Below are 22,610 nucleotides of genomic sequence, written 5' to 3'. Positions count from 1 at the left end.
CAGTGTTTTACTGTTGCATTGAGCATTAACATATACATGTCCTAAATCTAGACTACAGTTGACCACACATCTGTTGAGCATTAACATATACATGTCCTAAATCTAGACTACAGTTGACCACACATCTGTTGTGCAACACTTCCCCTTACTGGAGAAGAAACAAATGTCTGTAGAAAACGGTTTTGTCGAAAAAATATTGTTGACAAAAAAATATACATAACAACACTCAGCTGTCAAAACAATCAATATTATAGTGGTTTGTTTTGATTATATGATATTAGTAGCTGTAAATGAAATTTTCTTCCAAGCTGTGCACAATAGAGTTAAGTGGCCATTTACTGACTGATGGATCCTGCTGTAAATGTTCACAATAGCCAGCCAAGGAGACAAGCATGGGGACTAGTCTTGATAAATCCATCAGACAGATGTTGGTTTACACTGAATCTCCGTTTGGATATTGGTTAGGCTACAACTAGGCTGGAGGAAATGTTAGCTAAATTGAGTGCTGCTCATGATCATCTTGTGTAGTTGGCTCATTTATTAGAACATTTTGTTATTTAGTTTAACAAGTGGATTATTTTGCTCTTCACTCGCGGTCGCTTAGTATCCCAGGCCTACTCCTGACCAGAATCCTGTGCCTTCACTGACTTGTCTGATAATCAATCAATGTGATTTTGTTTCACTGAATCTCCGTCTGTATAGGCTATCTGGTTAAATTATTTCTGTTTGGGCAAATAAGTGGAGGTGGTTTAGCTCAATTATTTGTTTGGTCATCTGTCACTGATCAGAAACATTTAGCATGCAATGATGTAGTCTAAATCCAGAGTTGGCCTATTGTTTGGCTCGATCGCGTATACGCGACTCTAAAAACCCGCGGAGGTTGTGAAATATGAACACGAGACTCACACGCTTTTGAAAATAGGATTACTATTATTTTCTATCAGTATCACGATGAAGATAAGACCAGACACCAGCTCCCTAACAAAGTGGACTGAGTCTCGTTTAAAAATGGGCTCGGTTTAAAAATATCACTTTTTTACATGATGGCGGTTCCACGTACGTTCCCTTGACAAGTTGTGTGGGAAAAATACTATTTGTATTTTATTCTGTTATATTCTTACTATAAAGTATATGTATGTTGACTGTGATCGGGTAGGTGTGTCTTGTCTGTTAAATGAACAAAATAACAAACTATTGATTTTATTTGGATGTACAGCCCCGTAACATAGGTCTAAATAAACTCGAAATATGCTATTATGTTCTTTAAAAAAAATATTTTTTATTCGTCATGTTTCTTAGGACCTGCCTAAACAAATTAATAATATACATACAGTTGAAGTAGGAAGTTTACATACACCTTAGCCAAATACATTTAAACACACACATTACCGGGGGCAAACTACCTGCCCTCCAGGACACCTCCAGCACCCGATGTCTCAGGAAGGCCAAAAAGATCAACCACCCGAGCCACTGCCTGTTCACCACTCTACCATCCAGAAGGCGAGTCAGTACAGGTGCATCAAATCTGGGAACGAGAGACTGAAAAACAGCTTCTATCTCAAGGCCATCAGACTGTTAAACAGCCATCACTAGCATACTGACCACTTTAATAAATGGAACACTAGTCACTTTAATAATGGCATTTTAATAATGTTTACATATCTTGCATTACTCATCTCATATGTATACTGTATTCTATATTATCTATTGCATCTTAGCATCTTCTGCTCTGACATTGCTCATCCATATATTTATGTTCTTATTACATTCCTTACTTAGATTTGTTGTGGAATAGTTTGATATTACTTGTTAGATATTGTTGTACTGTCAGAACTAGAAGCACACTCAAAATACCATCTGCTAACCTTGTGTATGTGATCAATACAATTTGATCTAGCTGATCTAGGGTGTAATCATTAGTCCAACAGTTGCAAACGAGAGTTTCTGTTGGACAGATTCAGATATGTTTATCCACATTTCAGTCCGTTTGCTTCTATTTCAGAAATGTTTTTCAACAGAATGGGTGGAATGGGTGCAGTCCTGATCACACGTAAACACAGTTACATTTCATAGCAGCCAGATCATAGAATTCCTTCTCGCATCTACCTGCTGTCCTACTCAACTTTTTCCTTTGCTTGGTAACATAGCATCCCTCTCTGTTTGAGCCAGGTGTTTGGGATAGGCTAAACTAGCTAGCTGCATTCGCTAGCTAAGTGAATGTGAAAAAAATACTAAATATAACTAGCTCTCTCTCTCTCACTTGCTTCTCCATTTTTTAAGAAATCTATTTGTTCAAAACTGTTCTGTTTTCTTTCTCTCTCTCTGAGTCAACTACTCACTACATTTTATGCACCGCAGTGCTAGCTAGCTGTAGCTTATGCTTTCAGTACTAGATTAATTCTCTGATCTGAAGCTTATGCTTTCAGTACTAGATTCATTCTCTGATCTGTAGCTTATGCTTTCAGTACTAGATTCATTCTCTGATCTGTAGCTTATGCTTTCAGTACTAGATTCATTCTCTGATCCTTTGATTGGGTGGACATGTCAGTTCATGTTGCAATAACTCTGATAGGTTGGAGGATGTCCTCTGGAAGTTGTTATAATTATTGTGTAAGTCTATGGAAGGGGGTGAGAACCACGAGCCTCCTAGGTTTTGTACTGAAGTCAATGTAGCCAGAGGAAGACAGAAACTAGCTGTCCTCTGGCTACACCATGTTTTTAAATGTTTAATTTCACCTTTATTTAACCAGGTAGACTAGTTGACAACAAGTTCTAATTTGCAACTGCGACCTGGCCCAGATAAAGCAAAGCAGTTTGACACATACAACAACACAGAGTTACACATGGAGTAAACAAACATACAATCAATAATACAGTAGAAAAATCTATGTACAGCATGGTGATGCCCTATAGAGTGCTGTTGAGCCTACTGTAGACCTCCATTGCAAAATAATGTATTTTAATGAATTATTTGGTGACATTAATATATTTTGTATAGTTTTATCTAAAAATGATAACTTTTTATGTTTCACTATTTACATTTTTATGAAATTCACTGAGGAGGATGGTCCTCCCCTTACTCCTCTGAGGAGCCTCCACTGATGTATAGCCAACTGCTATGGTAACACTGCATGCCATCTATCATACATTAGGAGTTAGCATGGCAGCTTACACAGATCTGGGCTCAGGCTAGCACATTTCTACGACATGCACCACCAGCATGGTATGTACAGCAGCCACTTCCAGCAGCATCACGAACCAGTTCAGCTGTTTCTCTGCCAGTCAATGTTCACCTGTCTGTCCTGTGTGTGTGTGTGTGTGTCTCATACTCTTCGTCCTCGTCTTCACCAAGTAGCTTCTCATCAAAAGCATCTTCCTCCAAGAAGTCCATGACCTCTCGGTCCTCCTTATCCTGCAGGTCTTCCTCAGAGATGACCCTTTAGCACGTAAGATGATGAATCTAAGGGAATTGTGAAGACACAAGATATCAACCTGTTTGTAAGGTGACAAAGTTACATTTTATAATTCTAATGTTTTCTCTCTAACATTTGAGAAAACAGTTAACATAATTGTATATCTGAAACTCCATAACTGAAATAATATGATCATGTATGCCTGTAGCAAAGACAAACCAGCTTGACCTCCGGCCTGAGCTTTCATAAGGCTTATGATCTATCATAAAGGTTATACATTCATTCTTGCATTTAACAGCCAGAAGGTTTACTATTTTGGAATCATATCACAGATAAACATTGTTAAGAGTCGCGTCAATTCGAATCTGGTATCAGGATAATGAGTCACCGATTGTATACTATGTATTTTTTATTAGCTAAGCAATAAGTGGTAAATGCAATTTTCGTATATACGGGCTCTCTGTCCCACCTCGCAGGGCAAACAGAGAACTGACTTGTTCTTGACAAAGATATTATAAATATACCCTGACAGAAAAAGTTCCTGCTTCCGAGCCGGCCTGTCAGAGCAGAGACTGGGCGTGGTTTAAACTCACCCAGCCTATCGTTGATTGTTGGCGCAGAAGCTGGTCCCAGCCCCCTAAGCGCTTCAGTTGATAGATGTAACTGTTGCTGTGAAGAATATCTATGCGCTCATGCTCGATACCCCCCAACTCATTGCACAGTTCCTGTCTTCATGTTATTCTGTATTTTTCCATCATGAGAAAGGTCCATGGCCCGGAAACTAAACAATGTTTTAAGTCAGCTATGTTGCATAACACATACATACATCCACACAAGCCAACAGCAGATAATATTCAATCACATATATAGTAACGGGCTATAGTGCATAACACAGAATCCTCATAACATACACCCAATGAGATATCTACCTAGCTAATAACATTACTATACCCTCTCTCTTTTTTTCTGGATGTCAGGCTAGTATCTACTAATGCAATCACATTCCAGTTTGTTTTAGCTCTAATACTAATGAATACTCTTCAAATTGTACATTTTAGCGTTTTGCTTTGTACAGCCATCAAAAGAAAACATTAGCATCAAAACCACAAGACACAAGTTCAATCAAGTAGGCTACCTTGGTCTGTTTTGGGTGAATTTTGAAGAACAGCCAACAGGCTAGCTAGCTACCGTTAGTTAGCTCACAGACTTTCGTACTGCAGCTAGCAATCTAGCTAATGCTATCTGAGGAGACACACAGGGAAAAATGTACATAAAGTAGACAAGTAATTAGTAAGAAAACAAGTTTGCCATCATTATCATATCGTCAAATGTACTTTAGAAAGATGGCAATTGCCATACAACAGGTAGAACCGTTAGTCAAAAATAGCTAGCAATACTAATGGTAGCTGTCTAAAACTCATGAATAGCATGTCCTTTACTTATAATCTAAAAATAAATAGCTAATCACTTACTTCATGAATGGTTGCTGCTGCTGCCCGTTTCAAAATCCACGTGTGTACCTAGCCTGTTTTGCAATGCAGTCTGGTGAAAAGTGTGCTGTGCATATGCAAATGTTCCGAACTTCAGACTGAACTTCTCTTGACAATTATTATGAAAACCAAATCGAAGCCAAATCAGACGTAGTGATTGCTTGAATGGAAGACAGTGCAAAGACACTGCACAATCTCTTGCTTATGAGCGGGACCAGCACCAGAACTAGGAAGATATGTAAATAAACAATGAACCATCTTGTTCATTGGTCCATTATCATCAGATCGCCTTGTGACCTTATGCTTTGGGCCCAAAACCTTCCCACCTGAGCCAGAAGAAATTCCAAGCATTTTTTTTAAAAACAGCTCTTACACAAAAAGGGCATTATCATATTTTCGTGAATTTCAGAGTGTTATTTCGACCTCATAATGTGGAAATAGCATGAAAAAAATGGGAAATAACGTTTTTTTTAAAACTACACTGGGCCTTTAAACCTAATAATCTATAGGGTTTAATGACAGGTGGCAGTATATCCGCTTCTGACCAGTCAAAGGTAGTAATTACATGTCTGTTGTGGTTGTTGTTTACACAGGATGGTGAAAGGAATCCTGGGAGGTTAATTTAAAAACTCATTATTTGGGGATTATGGCCAAGCACACACTGTATAATATCAAGAATCATAATAACGTGTAGACAGTTTGTGGGGGTGTGTATGTTCTCATGAAAGACTGCCGTGACCAAATGTTCCAGAGCAGCCTTTATAAAGGGTCATCCCAGGTGAGGCTTTGGCTTGAGAGGAAAGGAGAAGGCAAGTGGTCATCACTAAGCATCTAAAGGTTGGTTTTCAGTCCTTCTAACAGTTTCATTGGAGGAAACTCGTCATTTCTACTAAGACTGTGCACCAATGTCTAACTGACCATGTACTTTGTGACAGGAGGACGTGCAGGGATGAGACCCATGGACCACAGCATGCTGAAATGTTGTCTCTTCTCTCTACTCTTGCAAACAGGTAAGACATTTGGGCTCCATTTTACTCTTCTTAAAACAACACAAATTGCACCAGAAGAATGTCATCTTTATTGTTCCTATTAGCATTCGTAAAGTATTCAGACCCCTTGACTTTTTCCACATTTTGTTACGTTACAGCCTTATTCTAAAATTGATTAAATCGTTTTTTTCCCTCATCAATCTACACACAATACCCCATAATGACAAAGCCAAAACAGGTTTTAAGAAATGTTTGACCCCCTCCCCCAAAAAACAAGAAATATCACATTTACATAAGTATTCAGACCCTTTACTCAGTACTTCGTTGAAGCACCTTTGTCAGCGATTACAGCCTGAAGTCTTCTTGGGTATGAAGCTACAAGCTTGGCACACCCGTATTTGGGGAGTTTCTCCCATTCTTCTCTGCAGATCCTCTCAAGCTCTGTCAGGTTGGATGGGGAGCATCGCTGCACAGCTATTTTCAGGTCTCTTCAGATATGTTAGATCGGGTTCAAGTCCGGGCTCTGGCTGGGCCCCTCAAGGACATTTAGAGACTTGTCCCGAAGACACTCCTGTGTTGTCTTGGCTGTGTGCTTAGGGTCGTTGTCCTGTTGGAAGGTGAACCTTCACCCATGCAGTCTAAGGTCCTGAAAGCTCTGGAGCAAGTTTTCATCAAGGATCTCTGTGTACTTTGATTTGTTAATCTTTCCCCCAATCCTGACTAGTCTCCCAGTCTATGCCGCTGGAAAACATCCCCACAGCATGATGCTGCCACCACCATACTTCACCGTAGGAATGGGGCCAGGTTTCCTCCAGACGCGACGGTTGGCATTCAGGCCAAAGAGCTCAATCTTGGTTTCATCAGACAGGGGAATCTTGTTTCTCATGGTCTGAGAGTCCTTTAGGTGCCTTTTGGCAAACTCCAAGCGGGTGTTTTACTGAGGAGTGGCTTCAATATGCCACTACACCTGCAGAGATGGTTGTCCTTCTGGAAGGTTCTCTCATCTCCACAGAGGAACTCTGGAGCTCTGTCAGAGTGACCATCGGGATCTTGGTCACCTCCCCGACCAAGGCCCTTCACCCCCAATTGCTCAGTTTGGCCGGGCGGCCAGCTCTAGGAAGAGTCTTGATGATTCCAAACTTCTTCCATTTAAGAATGATGGAGGCCACTGTGTTCTTGTGGACCTTCCATGCTGCAGAAATGTTGTTACCCTTCCCCAGATCTGTGCTTGACACAATCCTGTCTCTGAGCTCTACGGACAATTCTTTCGACCTCATGGCTTGGTTTTTGCTCTGACATGTTTTTGCTCTGACAACTGTGGGACCTTATATGGGGCGGCAGGGTAGCCTAGTGGTTAGAGCATTGTACTAGTAACCAGCAGGTAGCCTAGTGGTTAGAGCGTTGGACTAGTAAACGAAAGTCTGCAAGTTCAAATGCCCAAGCTGACAAGGTACAAATCTGTCGTTCTGCCCCTGAACAGGCAGTTAACCCACTGTTCCTAGGCCGTCATTGAAAATAAGAATTTGTTCTTAACTGACTTGTTTAGTAAAATAAATATAGATGTGCCTTTCCAAATCATGTCCAATCAATTGAATTTACCCCAGGTTGACTCCAATCAAGTTGTAGAAGCATCTCAAGGATGATCAATGGAAAGAGGATGCACCTGAGCACAATTTTGAGTCTCACAGCGAAGTCCTCCAGACTTATGTAAATAAGGTTAGGTTTTTTATGATTTATAAATTTGCAAACATTTCTAAAGACCTGTTTTCACTTTGTCATTATGGTGCATTGTGTGTAGATTGATGAGGATTTTATTTTATTTGATCCATTTGAGAACATAACAAAATGTGGAAAGAGGGAAAGGGTCTGAATACTTTCCGAATGCACTGTATGTACAAAGGTATGTGAACACCTCTTCAAATTAGTGTATTCCGGCTATTTCAGCCACACCTGTTGCTGACAGGTGTATAAAATCAAGCACACAGCCATGCAATCTCCATAGACAGACATTGGCAGTAGAATGCCCTTACTGATGAGCTCAGTGCCTTTCAATGTGGCTCCGGTCAACTGTAAGTGCTGTTATTGTAAAGTGTAAACAGCTAGGAGCAACAACGGCTCAGCCGCGAAGTGTTAGGCCACACAAGCACACAGAACGAGACCACCTAGCGCTGAAGCGTGTAGTGTCTAAAAATGGTCTGTCCTCGGTTGCAACACTAATCTGCCTCTGGAAGCAACATCAGCACAATAACTGTTTGTCGCGAGCTTCATGAAATGTCCACATACTTTTAGTCATGTAGTGTATTGGGGCGATAATGGACTAGCGATAGAGTATCAGGTCACTTTTGACAGATAATGAGTCACTACTATGAAGACATGCAACAACCTTATATCATTTAATTTAGATTAAGTTGGTCATTTCTTGCACTACGTTGTTGAACTATTGGAAAGCATCATTGGTTCCTAGAAAATCGCTATATAAATCCAATGTATTATTCTGAAATGATATACCTGTCTCTGGTTCCACAGTGTCTGCAGCAGACCCTCCATCCAATGCAGCAATTTTAGCTAGTGAAATGACTCCAGGCAATGCATTCAATACAGCCAATGCAGGCCAAGCACCCAATACATTCAACACAGCCAGTACAAACCAACCATCCAACACAGCCACTTCACCCAGGGCAACGACACCCTCCTGTACAACACGTCGATGTCTGGCCAGCATGCTGATTGCGAAAGAAGCTCTGAGTCAGCCACAGTCTCCATCATGCATCTCAAATATCAGCGTGCCGTTAATAGTGTATGAAACTCTGTCTGTCGTAAGTCACTTTCTGTTCCTTTTAATTGAGTTTTGTACAATGTGATGAGATTCAGAGATAACTTATTGACAGTTATATCATTATGTGATGAGGAATTATTCTCTTCCTAATAGGACACAAAAAACCTCCGCTTCGAGAGTCGTCTGCAGGTCATACTGGTAAGTACACATCAAACATCAAGGGAGACATTCAAGTAAATGTGCCATTTTGTAATACTTCTCATGACTATGATTCTTCCCCCAAGCCATAAGACTGCTGAACAATGAATCAAACGGCCGGCAGGACTATTTACATTGACCCCCCTCCTTTTGTTTTTACACTGTTGCTACTCACTGTTTATTATCTATGCATGTCAAACTTTACCCCTACCTACATCTATAAATGACCTATGACCTAGACTAACCTGTACCCCCACACACTGACTCGGTACTGGTACCCCCTGTATATAGCCTCCACACTGACTCGGTACCGGTACACCCTGTATATAGCCCCCACACTGACTCGGTACCGGTACCCCCTGTGTATAGCCTCGTTATTGTTATTTTATTGTGTTATTTTTTACTTTAGTTTATTTAGTAAATATATTCTTACCTCTTGAACTGCATTGTTGGTAAAGGGCTCGTAAGTAAGCATTTCACGGTAAGGTCTAAACCTGTTGTATTCAGAGCATGTGACAAATAACATTTGATTTGATTTAAAACTAGTCTTGGGAAGACCCTGATTTATCATGGGACACATCAGTCTATCATCATGATGTGGTGGTCCTGCCTGTCAGCAAAATCTGGACTCCTGAACTCCATGTGACTAATGGGTGAGTCCACTTACAACAGAATACAATAACCTACCAGTAAGTTATATTTAACTTATTCTTGATTCCTTTTATAACATGATCTTCTAAATAGCGAGTAAAACATCTACAGAAATTAGAGATACAGTATTTATTTTTGGAGTGGCCAAATGTTTAGGTGTGACAGTTTAGTAGATCAATCCTCAGTCTGTTCTTAACTTCTCATGTCTAAAGAGTGCAAACAACGATGAAGCACGGCAACAAGGATTTACTGGTGCACAGCAACGGGACTATAGAGCACATGGTCATCATGAACACTGTGGTGGGCTGTGAGGTCAATCTGTACAATTACCCCTTCGCTTCAGATTTCTGTGCCATCGGAATCAATGTATGGGTATTTAGTGGTAAGTGCATCACTTCAATCCTCATTCTGTCTGCTAAACCGCTCTTGCACACTTACTTACTTACCAAAGATCTTAATAAAAACAAGATGTTACTAAAAACAACTAAAACATTTTTAAATCTGTGTAGCCTACTTCAATTCAGTATATAATGCAATTCAGTTTATTTGTCATCTTTGGAATTTTCTATGCTCCCTGACTGTCTAGTTTTTATTTTGGGGCTGGACACAGTAAATATTATTTTGGTGGTTTTTTAAATTGATTTTTATTTCAATTTATTTTGGGCAACAGACATATACAACTAAATGTACAATGTGGACCCAGAGGATATCACTTGAAAGTATTCATTAAAACGTTTCCAAAGTGGTCCTCAATGATAAAAACAATAACACATATAACCTCAAGACCATCCATTTTCAGATCTGAACGAGGGTTAAAATGCATATCATTCCTAGTAAACACACACGCCGCCACTGTTTCGGTCAACTCTATGAATGCTATAACCTGATAGCTCAACCTCACCGTCCTCAATTGACCCATCGAGCCATGTTAGGGGGCTGGAAACAGTGAATATCATTTTGGTACTTGTTAGTGGGCTGGACACAGTTAATATTATTTTGGTGCTCATTAGTGGGCTGGACACAGTCAATATTATTTTGGTGCTCATTAGTGGGCTGGACACAGTCAATATTATTTTGGTGCTCATTAGTGGGCTGGACACAGTCAATATTATTTTGGTGCTCATTAGTGGGCTGGACACAGTGAATATTATTTTGGTACTTGTTAGTGGGCCGGACACAGTGAATATTATTTTGGTGCTCATTAGTGGGCTGGACACAGTGAATATTATTTTGGTGCTCATTAGTGGGCTGAACACAGTCAATATTATTTTGGTGCTCATTAGTGGGCTGGACACAGTCAATATTATTTTGGTGCTCATTAGTGGGCTGGACACAGTCAATATTATTTTGGTGCTCATTAGTGGGCTAGACACAGTCAATATTATTTTGGTGCTCATTAGTGGGCTGGACACAGTGAATATTATTTTGGTGCTCATTAGTGGGCTGGACACAGTCAATATTATTTTGGTGCTCATTAGTGGGCTGGACACAGTCAATATTATTTTGGTGCTCATTAGTGGGCTGGACACAGTCAATATTATTTTGGTGCTCATTAGTGGGCTGGACACAGTCAATATTATTTTGGTGCTCATTAGTGGGCTGGACACAGTGAATATTATTTTGGTGCTCATTAGTGGGCTGGACACAGTCAATATTATGTTGGTGCTCATTAGTGGGCTGGACACAGTGAATATTATTTTGGTGCTCATTAGTTGGCTGGACACAGTGAATATTATTTTGGTGCTCATTAGTGGGCTGGACACAGTGAATATAATGGTTCACAAAAATGTTGGATTGGATCAGTCCTTGGATTTTTGGCTCTGTTTTTTCTCGGTTTCAGGAAGGAAAAAATTGTATGAACTTGAGAAACATTGCTTTGATATTGATGACCTTAGAACCTGATACCAGAGCCACTGTAAGAATGGATCCTATCAGTGATGTTGTTACACCACAGTGGCTCCCTCAGAAATATTAGTTAGGCTACTACCACTGTAGTAGGGTTTAAAACATTGACTACTTTACTCAAAATCATTTCTCACACAAAACAGTTTTTCCATCCATTTAGTTTTTCCCATCCTCTCCTGAGAACCCAGATAAAACCGAACCAAGAGCCAAAAATCATTGGAATGAACAGGAACCAAATATGTTGTGAATCGTTACACCCACAATGCCTATTGTTAGAAACAATGTTTTTGTTATAAACTATGGTATGATCTATGAATGACTGAACTGGTATCAAATATCTGCTTTTACAGGATGTGGCATGTTCCTGAACTTTGGGAAAGTGAGCAAAACTAGTGCAAACCGCGGAGACTGGCTAACCGAGGAGGTGGAACTCAATGCTAAAGGAGGCAGAGATGATCGCAACTATCTATGGGTTAGTGAGTGTTCCTGGTGATTTCAGTAGTTTATGTAGAGTAAAGTATCTTTATCTATGGGTTAGTGAATGTTCCTGGTGATTTCAGTAGTTTGTGTGACATGTAGAGTAAAGTATCTTTATCTATGGGTTAGTGAATGTTCCTGGTGATTTCAGTAGTTTATGTGACATGTAGAGTAAAGTATCTTTATCTATGGGTTAGTGAGTGTTCCTGGTGATTTCAGTAGTTTATGTGACATGTAGAGTAAAGTATCTTTATATATGGGTTAGTGAGTGTTCCTGGTGATTTCAGTAGTTTATGTGACATGTAGAGTAAAGTATCTTTATCTATGGGTTAGTGAGTGCTCCTGGTGATTTCAGTAGTTTATGTGACATGTAGAGTAAAGTATCTATCTATGGGTTAGTGAGTGTTCCTGGTGATTTCAGTAGTTTATGTGACATGTAGAGTAAAGTATCTTTATCTATGGGTTAGTGAGTGTTCCTGGTGATTTCAGTAGTTTATGTGACATGTAGAGTAAAGTATCTTTATCTATGGGTTAGTGAGTGTTCCTGGTGATTTCAGTAGTTTATGTGACATGTAGAGTAAAGTATCTTTATCTATGGGTTAGTGAGTGTTCCTGGTGATTTCAGTGGTTTATGTGACATGTAGAGTAAAGTATCTATCTATGGGTTAGTGAGTGTTCCTGGTGATTTCAGTAGTTTATGTGACATGTAGAGTAAAGTATCTATCTATGGGTTAGTGAGTGTTCCTGGTGATTTCAGTAGTTTATGTGACATGTAGAGTAAAGTATCTTTATCTATGGGTTAGTGAGTGTTCCTGGTGATTTCAGTAGTTTATGTAGAGTAAAGTATCTTTATCTATGGGTTAGTGAGTGTTCCTGGTGATTTCAGTAGTTTATGTGGGGCATGTAGAGTAAAGTATCTTTATCTATGGGTTAGTGAGTGTTCCTGGTGATTTCAGTAGTTTATGTATGTAAAGATACTTTACTCTTCCTGTTTTATAAGGCAAAGCTTGACCAAAAATTACACTCAAAAAAGACAATACGCTTGAATCAACATTAGCTAGATGCACACAACCGATGGTGAAGGATGTGGACTCATTGACATTAGAATTCTGAAAACGCCTGACAGTTTGATGTTGAAGTGTAATGCTCTTCCCTTTCAATGTCAAACAAACGTTTAGATGCAAAAACTCTTTCTCTCTTGCCTACCTGTCTGTCTTCACAGGTGTCGCTGAAAATGCGGTCTGAAAACCCATTTCTGTCCCTGGTCCTGCCCAGTATACTGATCATTGTGGCAGATGTGGTAAGCTTCTCCCTGCCGCTGGGAGGGGGCGAGCGTATCTCATTCAAGGTTACACTGGTTCTCAGCTTCATCATGTTCCTCATCATCCTCAACGACCTACTGCCTGGAGGAGGCCAGTGCAGCCCCATCATCCGTGAGTGTCCTGTTTAAACAGGGTTAAACTGTTACATCACAACAAAACACAACAGCCTAGATCATCAATAAAACATTACATCATACAAGACATTACTCTATTATTACAAATGTACAATATAAAATCCACCACAACATGACAATGTGTGTATAGAGTGCATCCATATAACACTCACACATCTCTCTCTCTCGTTGTTCTCCATAGGAAAGCACTTCTGTTTCTGTTTGGTCATCCTGGTGTTGAGCACGTTGCAGTCTATGGTGCTCACACGCCTGGCTAAGTGTGGCACTCTCTGGCCCTGCAGCCTCTCCAAGTCCAAAGACTCACTGCTTAAAGACACAGACAATGAAGAGGGTAAACGTTTTCATTCTTCTGTCATCTCAGTTATCCACAGAGCAAGATATATTTTCATGGTTTCCAAAGACATTAACAAAACGTCCTTATACAACCATTTATAACCTGACCATGAAGTCATAATGACGTTATTGCAACCAGTTTTACTGGGTACTCCATAAAAAAAAAGCTACTCAATTTGATCTTTAATCTGTCACTGAAAACTATGTCATTAATGGTTTAAGGTTTAAATGAAGGATGTGCCGAGTACAAAACGAATATCGGACAAAACGAATATCATAACGGATATGGAAACTTCCAGATGCAATAATGATACAAGTCTTTTTTGTAATTACCTGTGATCAGAACATGTTCAGCTGCCAGCACGCATCTGTGTCACAAATAGTGTGAAGCGTTGTAAATAGCCTAACTAAATCGTTTGTAAAGAAACGGGCAGGGTATAGGTTAAGGCTGCTGTCACGATTGGATTAGAACAAGCGCATCTCTCCCTCTCTCACTTCCTGACTCTCATTCCCCGGCACCAGTCACACATATGCCGGGTTCACGTGCTTATCGATACTTCCTAACTTGTTGTAGTTGTACACCACGGGAGGTTGGTGGCACCTTAATTGGTGAGGACAGGCTCATGGTAATGGCTGGAGCAGAATGAGCGGAATGGTATCAAATACATCCAACACATTGTTTCCATTCCATTAGCTCTGCTCCGGCCATTATTATGAGTCCTTCGGTCAGCTGCCTCCTGTGTTATACACCTACCTAGAGAAGAACCTTTTAACCGCTTTCAGGAACAAGTGTTCTGTCAACAATGTCACTAAATAATGTAGGAAATCTAAACAAGGCACAGCAACCCTGGCTATTGGCGCCGTACAGACAACATCATCTGCTATAGAATCACACAGGGTCACAGATACATTATCAGTGTTTCCGGCCCAGAATGGAGCCAAACTTTAACCATACCAACACTGGCAGACATTTGATACTGGCAGTTTAACAAGTCATCAACAGATATGAGTTTAATATTATTCATCTTAAATTCCTCACTAAATCCTGTGCATTTTTAGCTGTCGGGATCGTTTCTTAGCTTTGATCAATGTGTGAATGAGTGAAGGAACATACAGATGCGTTGTGAGTTGTGTGAATGAGTGACGGCGCAGTAATTTGTGAATGAGGTATGTTCTTTACCTGCATTTAAAGCACACGTCTGGGTTTTCTGATCTCGAGTAAATCCGATTACAACAATCAACTGTGATAAAATGAATACGGTTACAAATAGTTTTTACAAAAATGTCTTCATTTTTTATCTCTTATTTAATAGTGTTATATTTAAGTAATAAGGCCTGAGGGGATGTGGTATACTGTATGGCCAATATATCACGGCTAAGGGCTGTTCTTAAGCACGTCACAACGCCTTACCCGTGGTATATTGGACATATACCACAAACCCCAGAGAGACCTTTTTGCTATTATAAAACTGGTTACCAACAAAATTAGTGCAGTAAAAATGTATGTTTTGTCATACACGTGGTATACTGTCTGATATACCACGGCTGTCAGCCAAATCAGTATTCAGGGCTCGAACCACTTATTTTATAATAACTTATATATATATTTTCCCCCTCTCTCTTACTTTGTCTAGTATCCAAATCTGATATTGCTGTCATCAAACTGAAAGCCTCTGAGGAAAAGAAGAAGAATACAGACCTCCAGAAGGTGGTGAAATTTCTCAACAAAATGGCTGCACAAGATCAGAAAAAAGCAAGACGCCATCGCCTTGCCAACAAAGTGGACTTGATCTGTTTCTGTATCTATCTCACCGTCCTCATTGTTTACGCAGTCATCATTTTATATTTCTCCTTTGGTTCTTCATGCGAGATCAACCATTTAGAATTCTGTGAATACTAAATTGTTAATTTGCTTTTAACAAAAATATTAAAAGAAATGGTGGCCATATGATAGAGAAAGCATTCCTATATCGTTCCTATTGTGGCGTCTGTGAGCGCACGGGCAGCACCATTGAGGCCATCTCCATTTTGAAGTAGTCCATTTTCTTCTTCTACTATTTCAATGAGTTGGTAAACAAACTGAAAGGGTGCATCCTGCCACATGTAGTGAACAGGTATAAAGTTAAGGTTGATGATTTACTGCCACATGTAGTGTACAGGTATAAAGTTAAGGTTGATGATTTACTGCCACATGTAGTGTACAGGTATAAAGTTAAGGTTGATGATTTACTGCCACATGTAGTGAACAGGTATAAAGTTAAGGTTGATGATTTACTGCCACATGTAGTGTACAGGTATAAAGTTAAGGTTGATGATTTACTGCCACATGTAGTGTACAGGTATAAAGTTAAGGTTGATGATTTACTGCCACATGTAGTGAACAGGTATAAAGTTAAGGTTGATGATTTACTGGCACATGTAGTGAACAGGTATAAAGTTAAGGTTGATGATTTACTGCCACATGTAGTGAACAGGTATAAAGTTAAGGTTGATGATTTACTGCCACATGTAGTGAACAGGTATAAAGTTAAGGCTGATGATTTACTGCCACATGTAGTGTACAGGTATAAAGTTAAGGTTGATGATTTACTGCCACATGTAGTGAACAGGTATAAAGTTAAGGTTGATGATTTACTGCCACATGTAGTGAACAGGTATAAAGTTAAGGCTGATGATTTACTGCCACATGTAGTGAACAGGTATAAAGTTAAGGTTGATGATTTACTGCCACATGCAGTTATGGAATGTTTGCTCACAATAATTAATTGGCTGATCCCTACTGATGACCCGAATGGAATCATGTGATCCTTCCTTAGTCCTTCCTTCAAAATGGTTCAAGTCCCATGCTGCTGCCAATGCTAATACAGGCGTTTGGCCACAAGAGGTCTCTATCACTCTCTATGGTTTGGTCATCACAAATTTGGCAAGAACTAGCAAAAAGCTACCGTTTGAGCTTCTGTGTGGGAAAAAAATGTATTTGTGTATTCTTCACTAGAGCTTTAAGTTTCAACATGTTTAAAAATAGATAGTCATATGTGGAATAATGCATTTAGCAATTAGAACTCTAATGAATACATGTAATGGGGACTGTAGTGCTGTAATCCCCCAGAATAGAGGCCTAGAACTCTAATGAATACATGTAATGGGGACTGTAGCTGTAGTATTAGTAGTGTGGAAACAAATCAACAGTGTGTTATTTCCTATAGAGGCAGTGTGAAGGCCTTATATTATCTCCTAACTAAGCAGGTTCTCAACCTCAGGCTGAGATATCAAATAGTCTCTCGATCATCTCCTCCACCTGCGCTGGGCTGTATTTGTGGTATCTCTCAGGGTGTTTGGAGAAATCATGGTCACATCTGTGTAAAGGACCATAATAAATGAATATCACTGTACCAGCGTTCTGTATGAAATTCTTACTGCACATCAATATTGAACAGTGGTGAATTAAAAATATACTTGACATACAGTGCCTTGCAAAAGTATTCATCCCCCTAGGCGTTTTTCCTATTTTGTTGCATTACAACCTGCAATTTAAATGGATTTTCATTTGGATTCCATGTAATGGACGTACACAAAATAGTCCAAATTGGTGAAGTGAAATGAATAAATCAAATGTAAAAAATATAGAACGGAAATGGCTATGAAGCCCCTAAATAAGATCTGGTGCAACTAATTACCTTCAGAAGTGACATAATTAGTCAAATAAAGTCCACCTGTGTGCAATCTAAGTGTCACATGATCTCAGTATATATACACACCTGTTCTGAAGGGCCCAGATTCTGCAACACCACTAAGCAAGGGGCACCACCAAGCAAGCGGCACCATGAAGATCAAGGATCTTTCCAAACAAGTCAGGGACAAAGTTCTGGAGAAGTACATATCAGAGTTGGGTTATAAAAAAATATCAGAAATTTTGAACATCCCATTAAAAAAATGGAAAGAATATGGCACCACAACAAACCTGCCAAGAGAGGGCCGCCCACCAAAACCCACAGACCAGGCAAGGAGGGAATTAATCAGAGAGGCAACAAAGAGACCAAAGATAACCCCAAAGGACCACTTTAAGCCGTACACTCCATACAGCTGGGCTTTACGGAAGACTGGCCAGAAAAAAGCCATTGCTTCAAGAAAAAATAAGAAAACACTTTTGGTGTTCACCAAAAGGCATGTGGGGGACTCCCCAAACATATGGAAAAAGGTACTCTGATCAGATGAGACTAAAATTGAGCTTTTTGGCCATCAAGAAAAACGCTATGTCTGGTGCAAATCCAACACCTCTCATCACCCTGAGAATACCATCCCCACAGTGAAGCATGGTGGTGGCAGCATCATGCTGTGGGGATGTTTATCATCGGCAGGGACTGGGAAACTGGTCAGAATTGAAGGAATGATTGATGGCGCTAAATACAGGGAAATTCTTGAGGGAAACCTGTTTCAGTCTTCCAGAGATTTGAGACTGGGACGGAGGTTCACCTTCCAGCAGGACAATGACCCTAAGCATACTGCTAAAGCAACACTCAAGTGGTTTAAGGGGAAACATTTAAATGTCTTGGAATGGCCTAGTCAAAGCCCAGACCTCAATCCCAATTGAGAATCTGTGGAATGACTTAAAGATTGCTGAACACCAGCGGAAGCCATCCAACTTGAAGGAGCTGGATTAGTTTTGCTTTGAAGAATGGGTAAAAATCCCAGTGGCTAGATGTGCTAAATTGATAGCAACATACCCCAAGAGACTTGCAGCTGTAATTGCTGCAAATGGTGGCTCTTCAAAGTATTGACTTTGGGGGACGGGTGAATAGTTCTGCACACTCAAGTTGTTTTTTGTTGTTGTCTTATTTCTTGTTTGTTTCACCCAAAAATATTTTGCATTTTGAAATTGGTAGGCATGTTGTCAAATGATACAAACCCCCCAAAAATCAATTTTAATTCCAGGTTGTAAGGCAACAAATTCAGAAAAATGCTACTGTAGATATCAAAACATACATGGTACACCTCAGAGTTTCAGCTACAGTATTTGAAACATATCATTTATCCAACCACTATAGAAGTATTTTTACAAATTCAATTTTAAATGCAATGGGCAAATTATAAATCAATATCATGTTTGCAATTCCTTTTCGGTCAATGGGGTGTACATTTTGTTATTTTGATTTCCGAGTCAAAACGGAGTGAAAAAAATGAAAACGAGAGCCTTATACCCATCGAGTCACTTCCCGTGGAAGGATCAACTGGTTTCAGGGAGACGAGGACCGAACCTACAGGCACAAACAGAAGACTTACACATAAAAGTATTGGACGATGTAGGAGTGCGGTGTCAAAGCCTGACAAATCGTGTCAATACAATATATAAAAAGCCAAACGGATCCTCGATCTGCCCCAAAATGTTTTTTTTAAAGCTCATTAAAGAAGGGCGTGTGGTCAGTGGTGAGAGCTTATGGTGAGGCAGGAAAAGCCTGACCCTGGTGCATGTGTGTTAATTTCTGGACTGATGTAATGGATATAAATTCCATTAAAGAAATGCACTAGAAGGTGAATATAATTGCTTCAAACCACACATTGCATTATATTATAGCACTGCAGTGGTAGTTTTAGTGCTGTTTTAAGGCACCTATTGTAGACATACTGCCTAGTAGCCAACGCAACTTGTAGAATGTGCAACTCAATGCATTCAATCCTGACTTTTTGTTTTCAGAGCATCTCCACAAACAACAGACAAGGAGCCAGAGATCATCAGACACCAGTGGATAACTGAAGTACCAAAAAAGCCAGTAGATGGCATACTGACAGAGACTTTTTAAAAGTATAAAGTACAAGTCATATTATATACTGAAGTGGTGCAGCGGTCTAAGGCACTGCATCTCAGTGCAAGAGGCGTCACTACAGTTCCTGGTTGGAATCCAAGCTGTATTACATCCGGCCGTGATTGGGAGTCCCATAGGACGGCAGGGGTAGGTCGTCATTGTAAATAAGAATGTGTTCCTAACTGACTTGCCCAGTTAAATAAAACTATTTAAATAAACATTAAGGGCAGACGTGCGGTCTGTTTGCTATGTTGCAGAACGGTTTGTACCGAACAACACGTTTTCCAAAAATGCCGTTGTAACGTTCTTGAACAGACTTTTTAGGTATGTTTGCTCCCGTTTGGTGGGTGCGGCGAAGTGTGAATTGAAGCAATGAGTGACATGTTTAAAGGGCAGTGGCCATGCTGACAGAGTTCCCCAACCCAACCCCTCCCATTAATATTTTTACTGATCGTGCAGCACAGCACCGTTTCCATTCAATTGAACGTTCCAGAACGTAAACACGTACTGACCGCAGCCCTGGTTTCCCTCACACAGATTAAGCCTAGTCCTAGACAACAACAAAAGCACTTTCAATAAATCATCTCCACTGAGCTTGATTTTTACTCTAGGACTAGCCTCAATCTGTGTCCATTAGCAGCAACAGAAATATTACACTAAGTAGGTGTAGGTAGGTACAGAGCCATAGTGGGCAAACTATTCTCCAACTTGCCACTAAAATTACCATGACATTCTCATTCATTATTTAGTTATATTGTGGCCATGGAACCTTTGGGTCAGCATAGCACCCACCAAAATTGTAAAGGCAAACACCCTACGAGAGTTTTTAAACCCAGTCTCTACGTTCAGCGGTGTACACTTTTGACATTCGGATATTCTGTGGGAGCAGCAAGAACCTTTTAGCACTGAGGTTGCTAATAGGTCAAAGAATATGGCTCCGTTTCACAACCAGGGGCAAATGAGCAATAATTACTACATTGAAATTAGGACTGTGTTTTACTTTTTTAATTTTTTTTTTTACTCTTGACCCAAAAACGACTGGAAAATGGGCTTTCTGTTCACGTTACATTTTCAAACAGCTCCATACAAGTGTGATCTATTACCTTTCAGTAGAGGTGGTAGTGCATTACTGCCATCTAGTGGAGGAAAATTGTACAACATGGGTATTCTGTACATACACTTCAATTCTGCCATTTTTTAGACTTGACCCAGGATTAGGACCATGCCTTTGAGCAGTTCTTTTCTAGGCGGTAACACTAAAAACATAAAACTCAGTAAAAAAATTTAAAATAATGAATGGTCTCTTTCCTAAATTAGCCTTGGATGGAGATAGGGATTTGGACATGTGGTTTTATTTAATTCTCCTTACTGACCAATGATTATGCCAGCGATTCTGATACAACCATTAATTCATACATTGTGCCCCTGGCCTGAGAGGATGGAAGTTCAATATGTAGCTAATGTACTGTAGTAGGCCAATGTTTACTAGCGGCACATCGTTGCCCATGAAAGGAAGTTAGGTTGCGAGCAAGCATTTTAGCCAGGTAGCCTAGGAGAACTGAAACTAAAAGTGTGTACTGTATGACAGAGTCATGAAAGACAGGAGGATGGCATTGGCGTTTCTCTACAAGTAGGGTGAGTCAACATGTTTTTTCAACTTTGCATGCACACGCACACACAGTCTTGAACAACTAACCTTGTGGGGACACACAATTCAGTCTCATTCAAAATCCAATTTTCCCTAACCCGTACTCTAACCTTAACCTGAAAACCTACCCTTAGCCCTAAACCTCCTAACCCTAGCTCCCAACCCTAATTCTAACCCTAACACTAATTCTAATCTTTACCCTAAACCCCCTAGAAACAGCAGTTGAACTTGTGGAGACAACAAAATGTCCCCAGTTGGTCATATTTTGGTTGGTTTACTATTCTTGTATAGTTAAACACGTCCACACACAAACAAATCAGTACTGAACAGCCACATAATTTTATCCATGCCTCGCTACTGGTAGTTGATTTTGGTAGTTACCTGTATGTAATTAAGCTATAGAATAAGTAGTATATGATTGTAACAATAAAATAAAACTGTGTGTATCTGAAGAAGTCTTCTTTTAAAAGTGGCACGTTTGGATGTCTGCCTGTTTATATAAGCCTCCGTTATTGGTAGGACCAGACCGACATAACTCAGGAATAAAATGTGTCTGTTGCTAGAAATGTAATGGATAAAAATAAAATGCTTCAGCCACTAACATCATCGTTGGTCAGGGTGAAAGCCTGTCAACGATTACATAAACACTCTCCTGACTTCTGTTGAGAACTACACCCATGTAACATATCTGCATGCATTTCTCAACAAATAGTCTTTTTCTAAAGGATTGTGCTTATTATAAATTCCTCCTGAGGTGTGTATGGATAAATACATAATGGGCCGGTTTCCCAGACACAGATGAAGCTATTACTGTGGAGAACATGTGTCTGGGAAACTGGGAGTCATTCTGCCATGTTTACAGACTAGAGATGGGCTGGTATATCCTCTTCTCTATGGCTCTCAAACACACAGTAATGGAACATTTCTGCTGAAACGCAGAACACCATATCATCCATGACCCATCTCCTGTGGTCATGGTAGAGGTGCAGTGTACACGTGGACCCCCAAAGTACATCGGGTTATTCTCAACAGTCTGGAAATGATTCAGTTGTTCCTGATGCTTTCATCAGAGGAAGGAACCACCATGCTAAGTGGGTGGGGGTTATATCCTGCCTGTTTGGCCCTGTCCGGGGGTATCGTCGGGTGGGGCCACAGTGTCTCCTGACCACTCCTGTCTCAGCCTCCAGTATTTATGCTGCAGTAGTTTGTGTCGGGGGGCTAGGGTCAGTCTGTTATATCTGGAGCATTTCTCCTGTCTTATCCGGTGTCCTGTGTGAATTTAAGTATGCTCTCTCTAACTCTCTCTCTTTCATTCTCTCTTTCGGAGGACCTGAGCCCTAGGACCATGCCTCAGGACTATCTGGCCTGATGACTCCTTGCTGTCCCCAGTCCACCTGGCTGTGCTGCTGCTCCAGTTTCAACTGTTCTGCCTGCGGCTATGGAATCCTGACCTGTTCACCGGACGTGCTACCT

At 40.2% G+C, this 22,610-nt stretch overlaps 1 protein-coding gene across 1 annotated transcript in view; it reads left to right on the top strand.

The window, feature by feature from the left end:
- The window catches only part of LOC110487468 (5-hydroxytryptamine receptor 3A-like), a 32,881-nt gene extending 15,757 nt beyond the window's left edge, over positions 1 to 17,124 (top strand). The window contains exons 7-9 of the mRNA XM_036939218.1: positions 13,122 to 13,332; positions 13,537 to 13,686; positions 15,323 to 17,124. Of these exons, the coding sequence (XP_036795113.1) occupies positions 13,122 to 13,332; positions 13,537 to 13,686; positions 15,323 to 15,588 (627 nt within the window). The 3' untranslated portion in view covers positions 15,589 to 17,124. The remainder of the gene's footprint in view (positions 1 to 13,121; positions 13,333 to 13,536; positions 13,687 to 15,322) is intronic.
- The last annotated feature ends 5,486 nt before the right edge of the window (positions 17,125 to 22,610 follow it).

This window comes from Oncorhynchus mykiss, chromosome 12 (genome assembly GCF_013265735.2).
Source record: "Oncorhynchus mykiss isolate Arlee chromosome 12, USDA_OmykA_1.1, whole genome shotgun sequence".
Taxonomy (NCBI): domain Eukaryota; kingdom Metazoa; phylum Chordata; class Actinopteri; order Salmoniformes; family Salmonidae; genus Oncorhynchus; species Oncorhynchus mykiss.
This window is presented reverse-complemented; position numbering and strand designations above follow the sequence as displayed.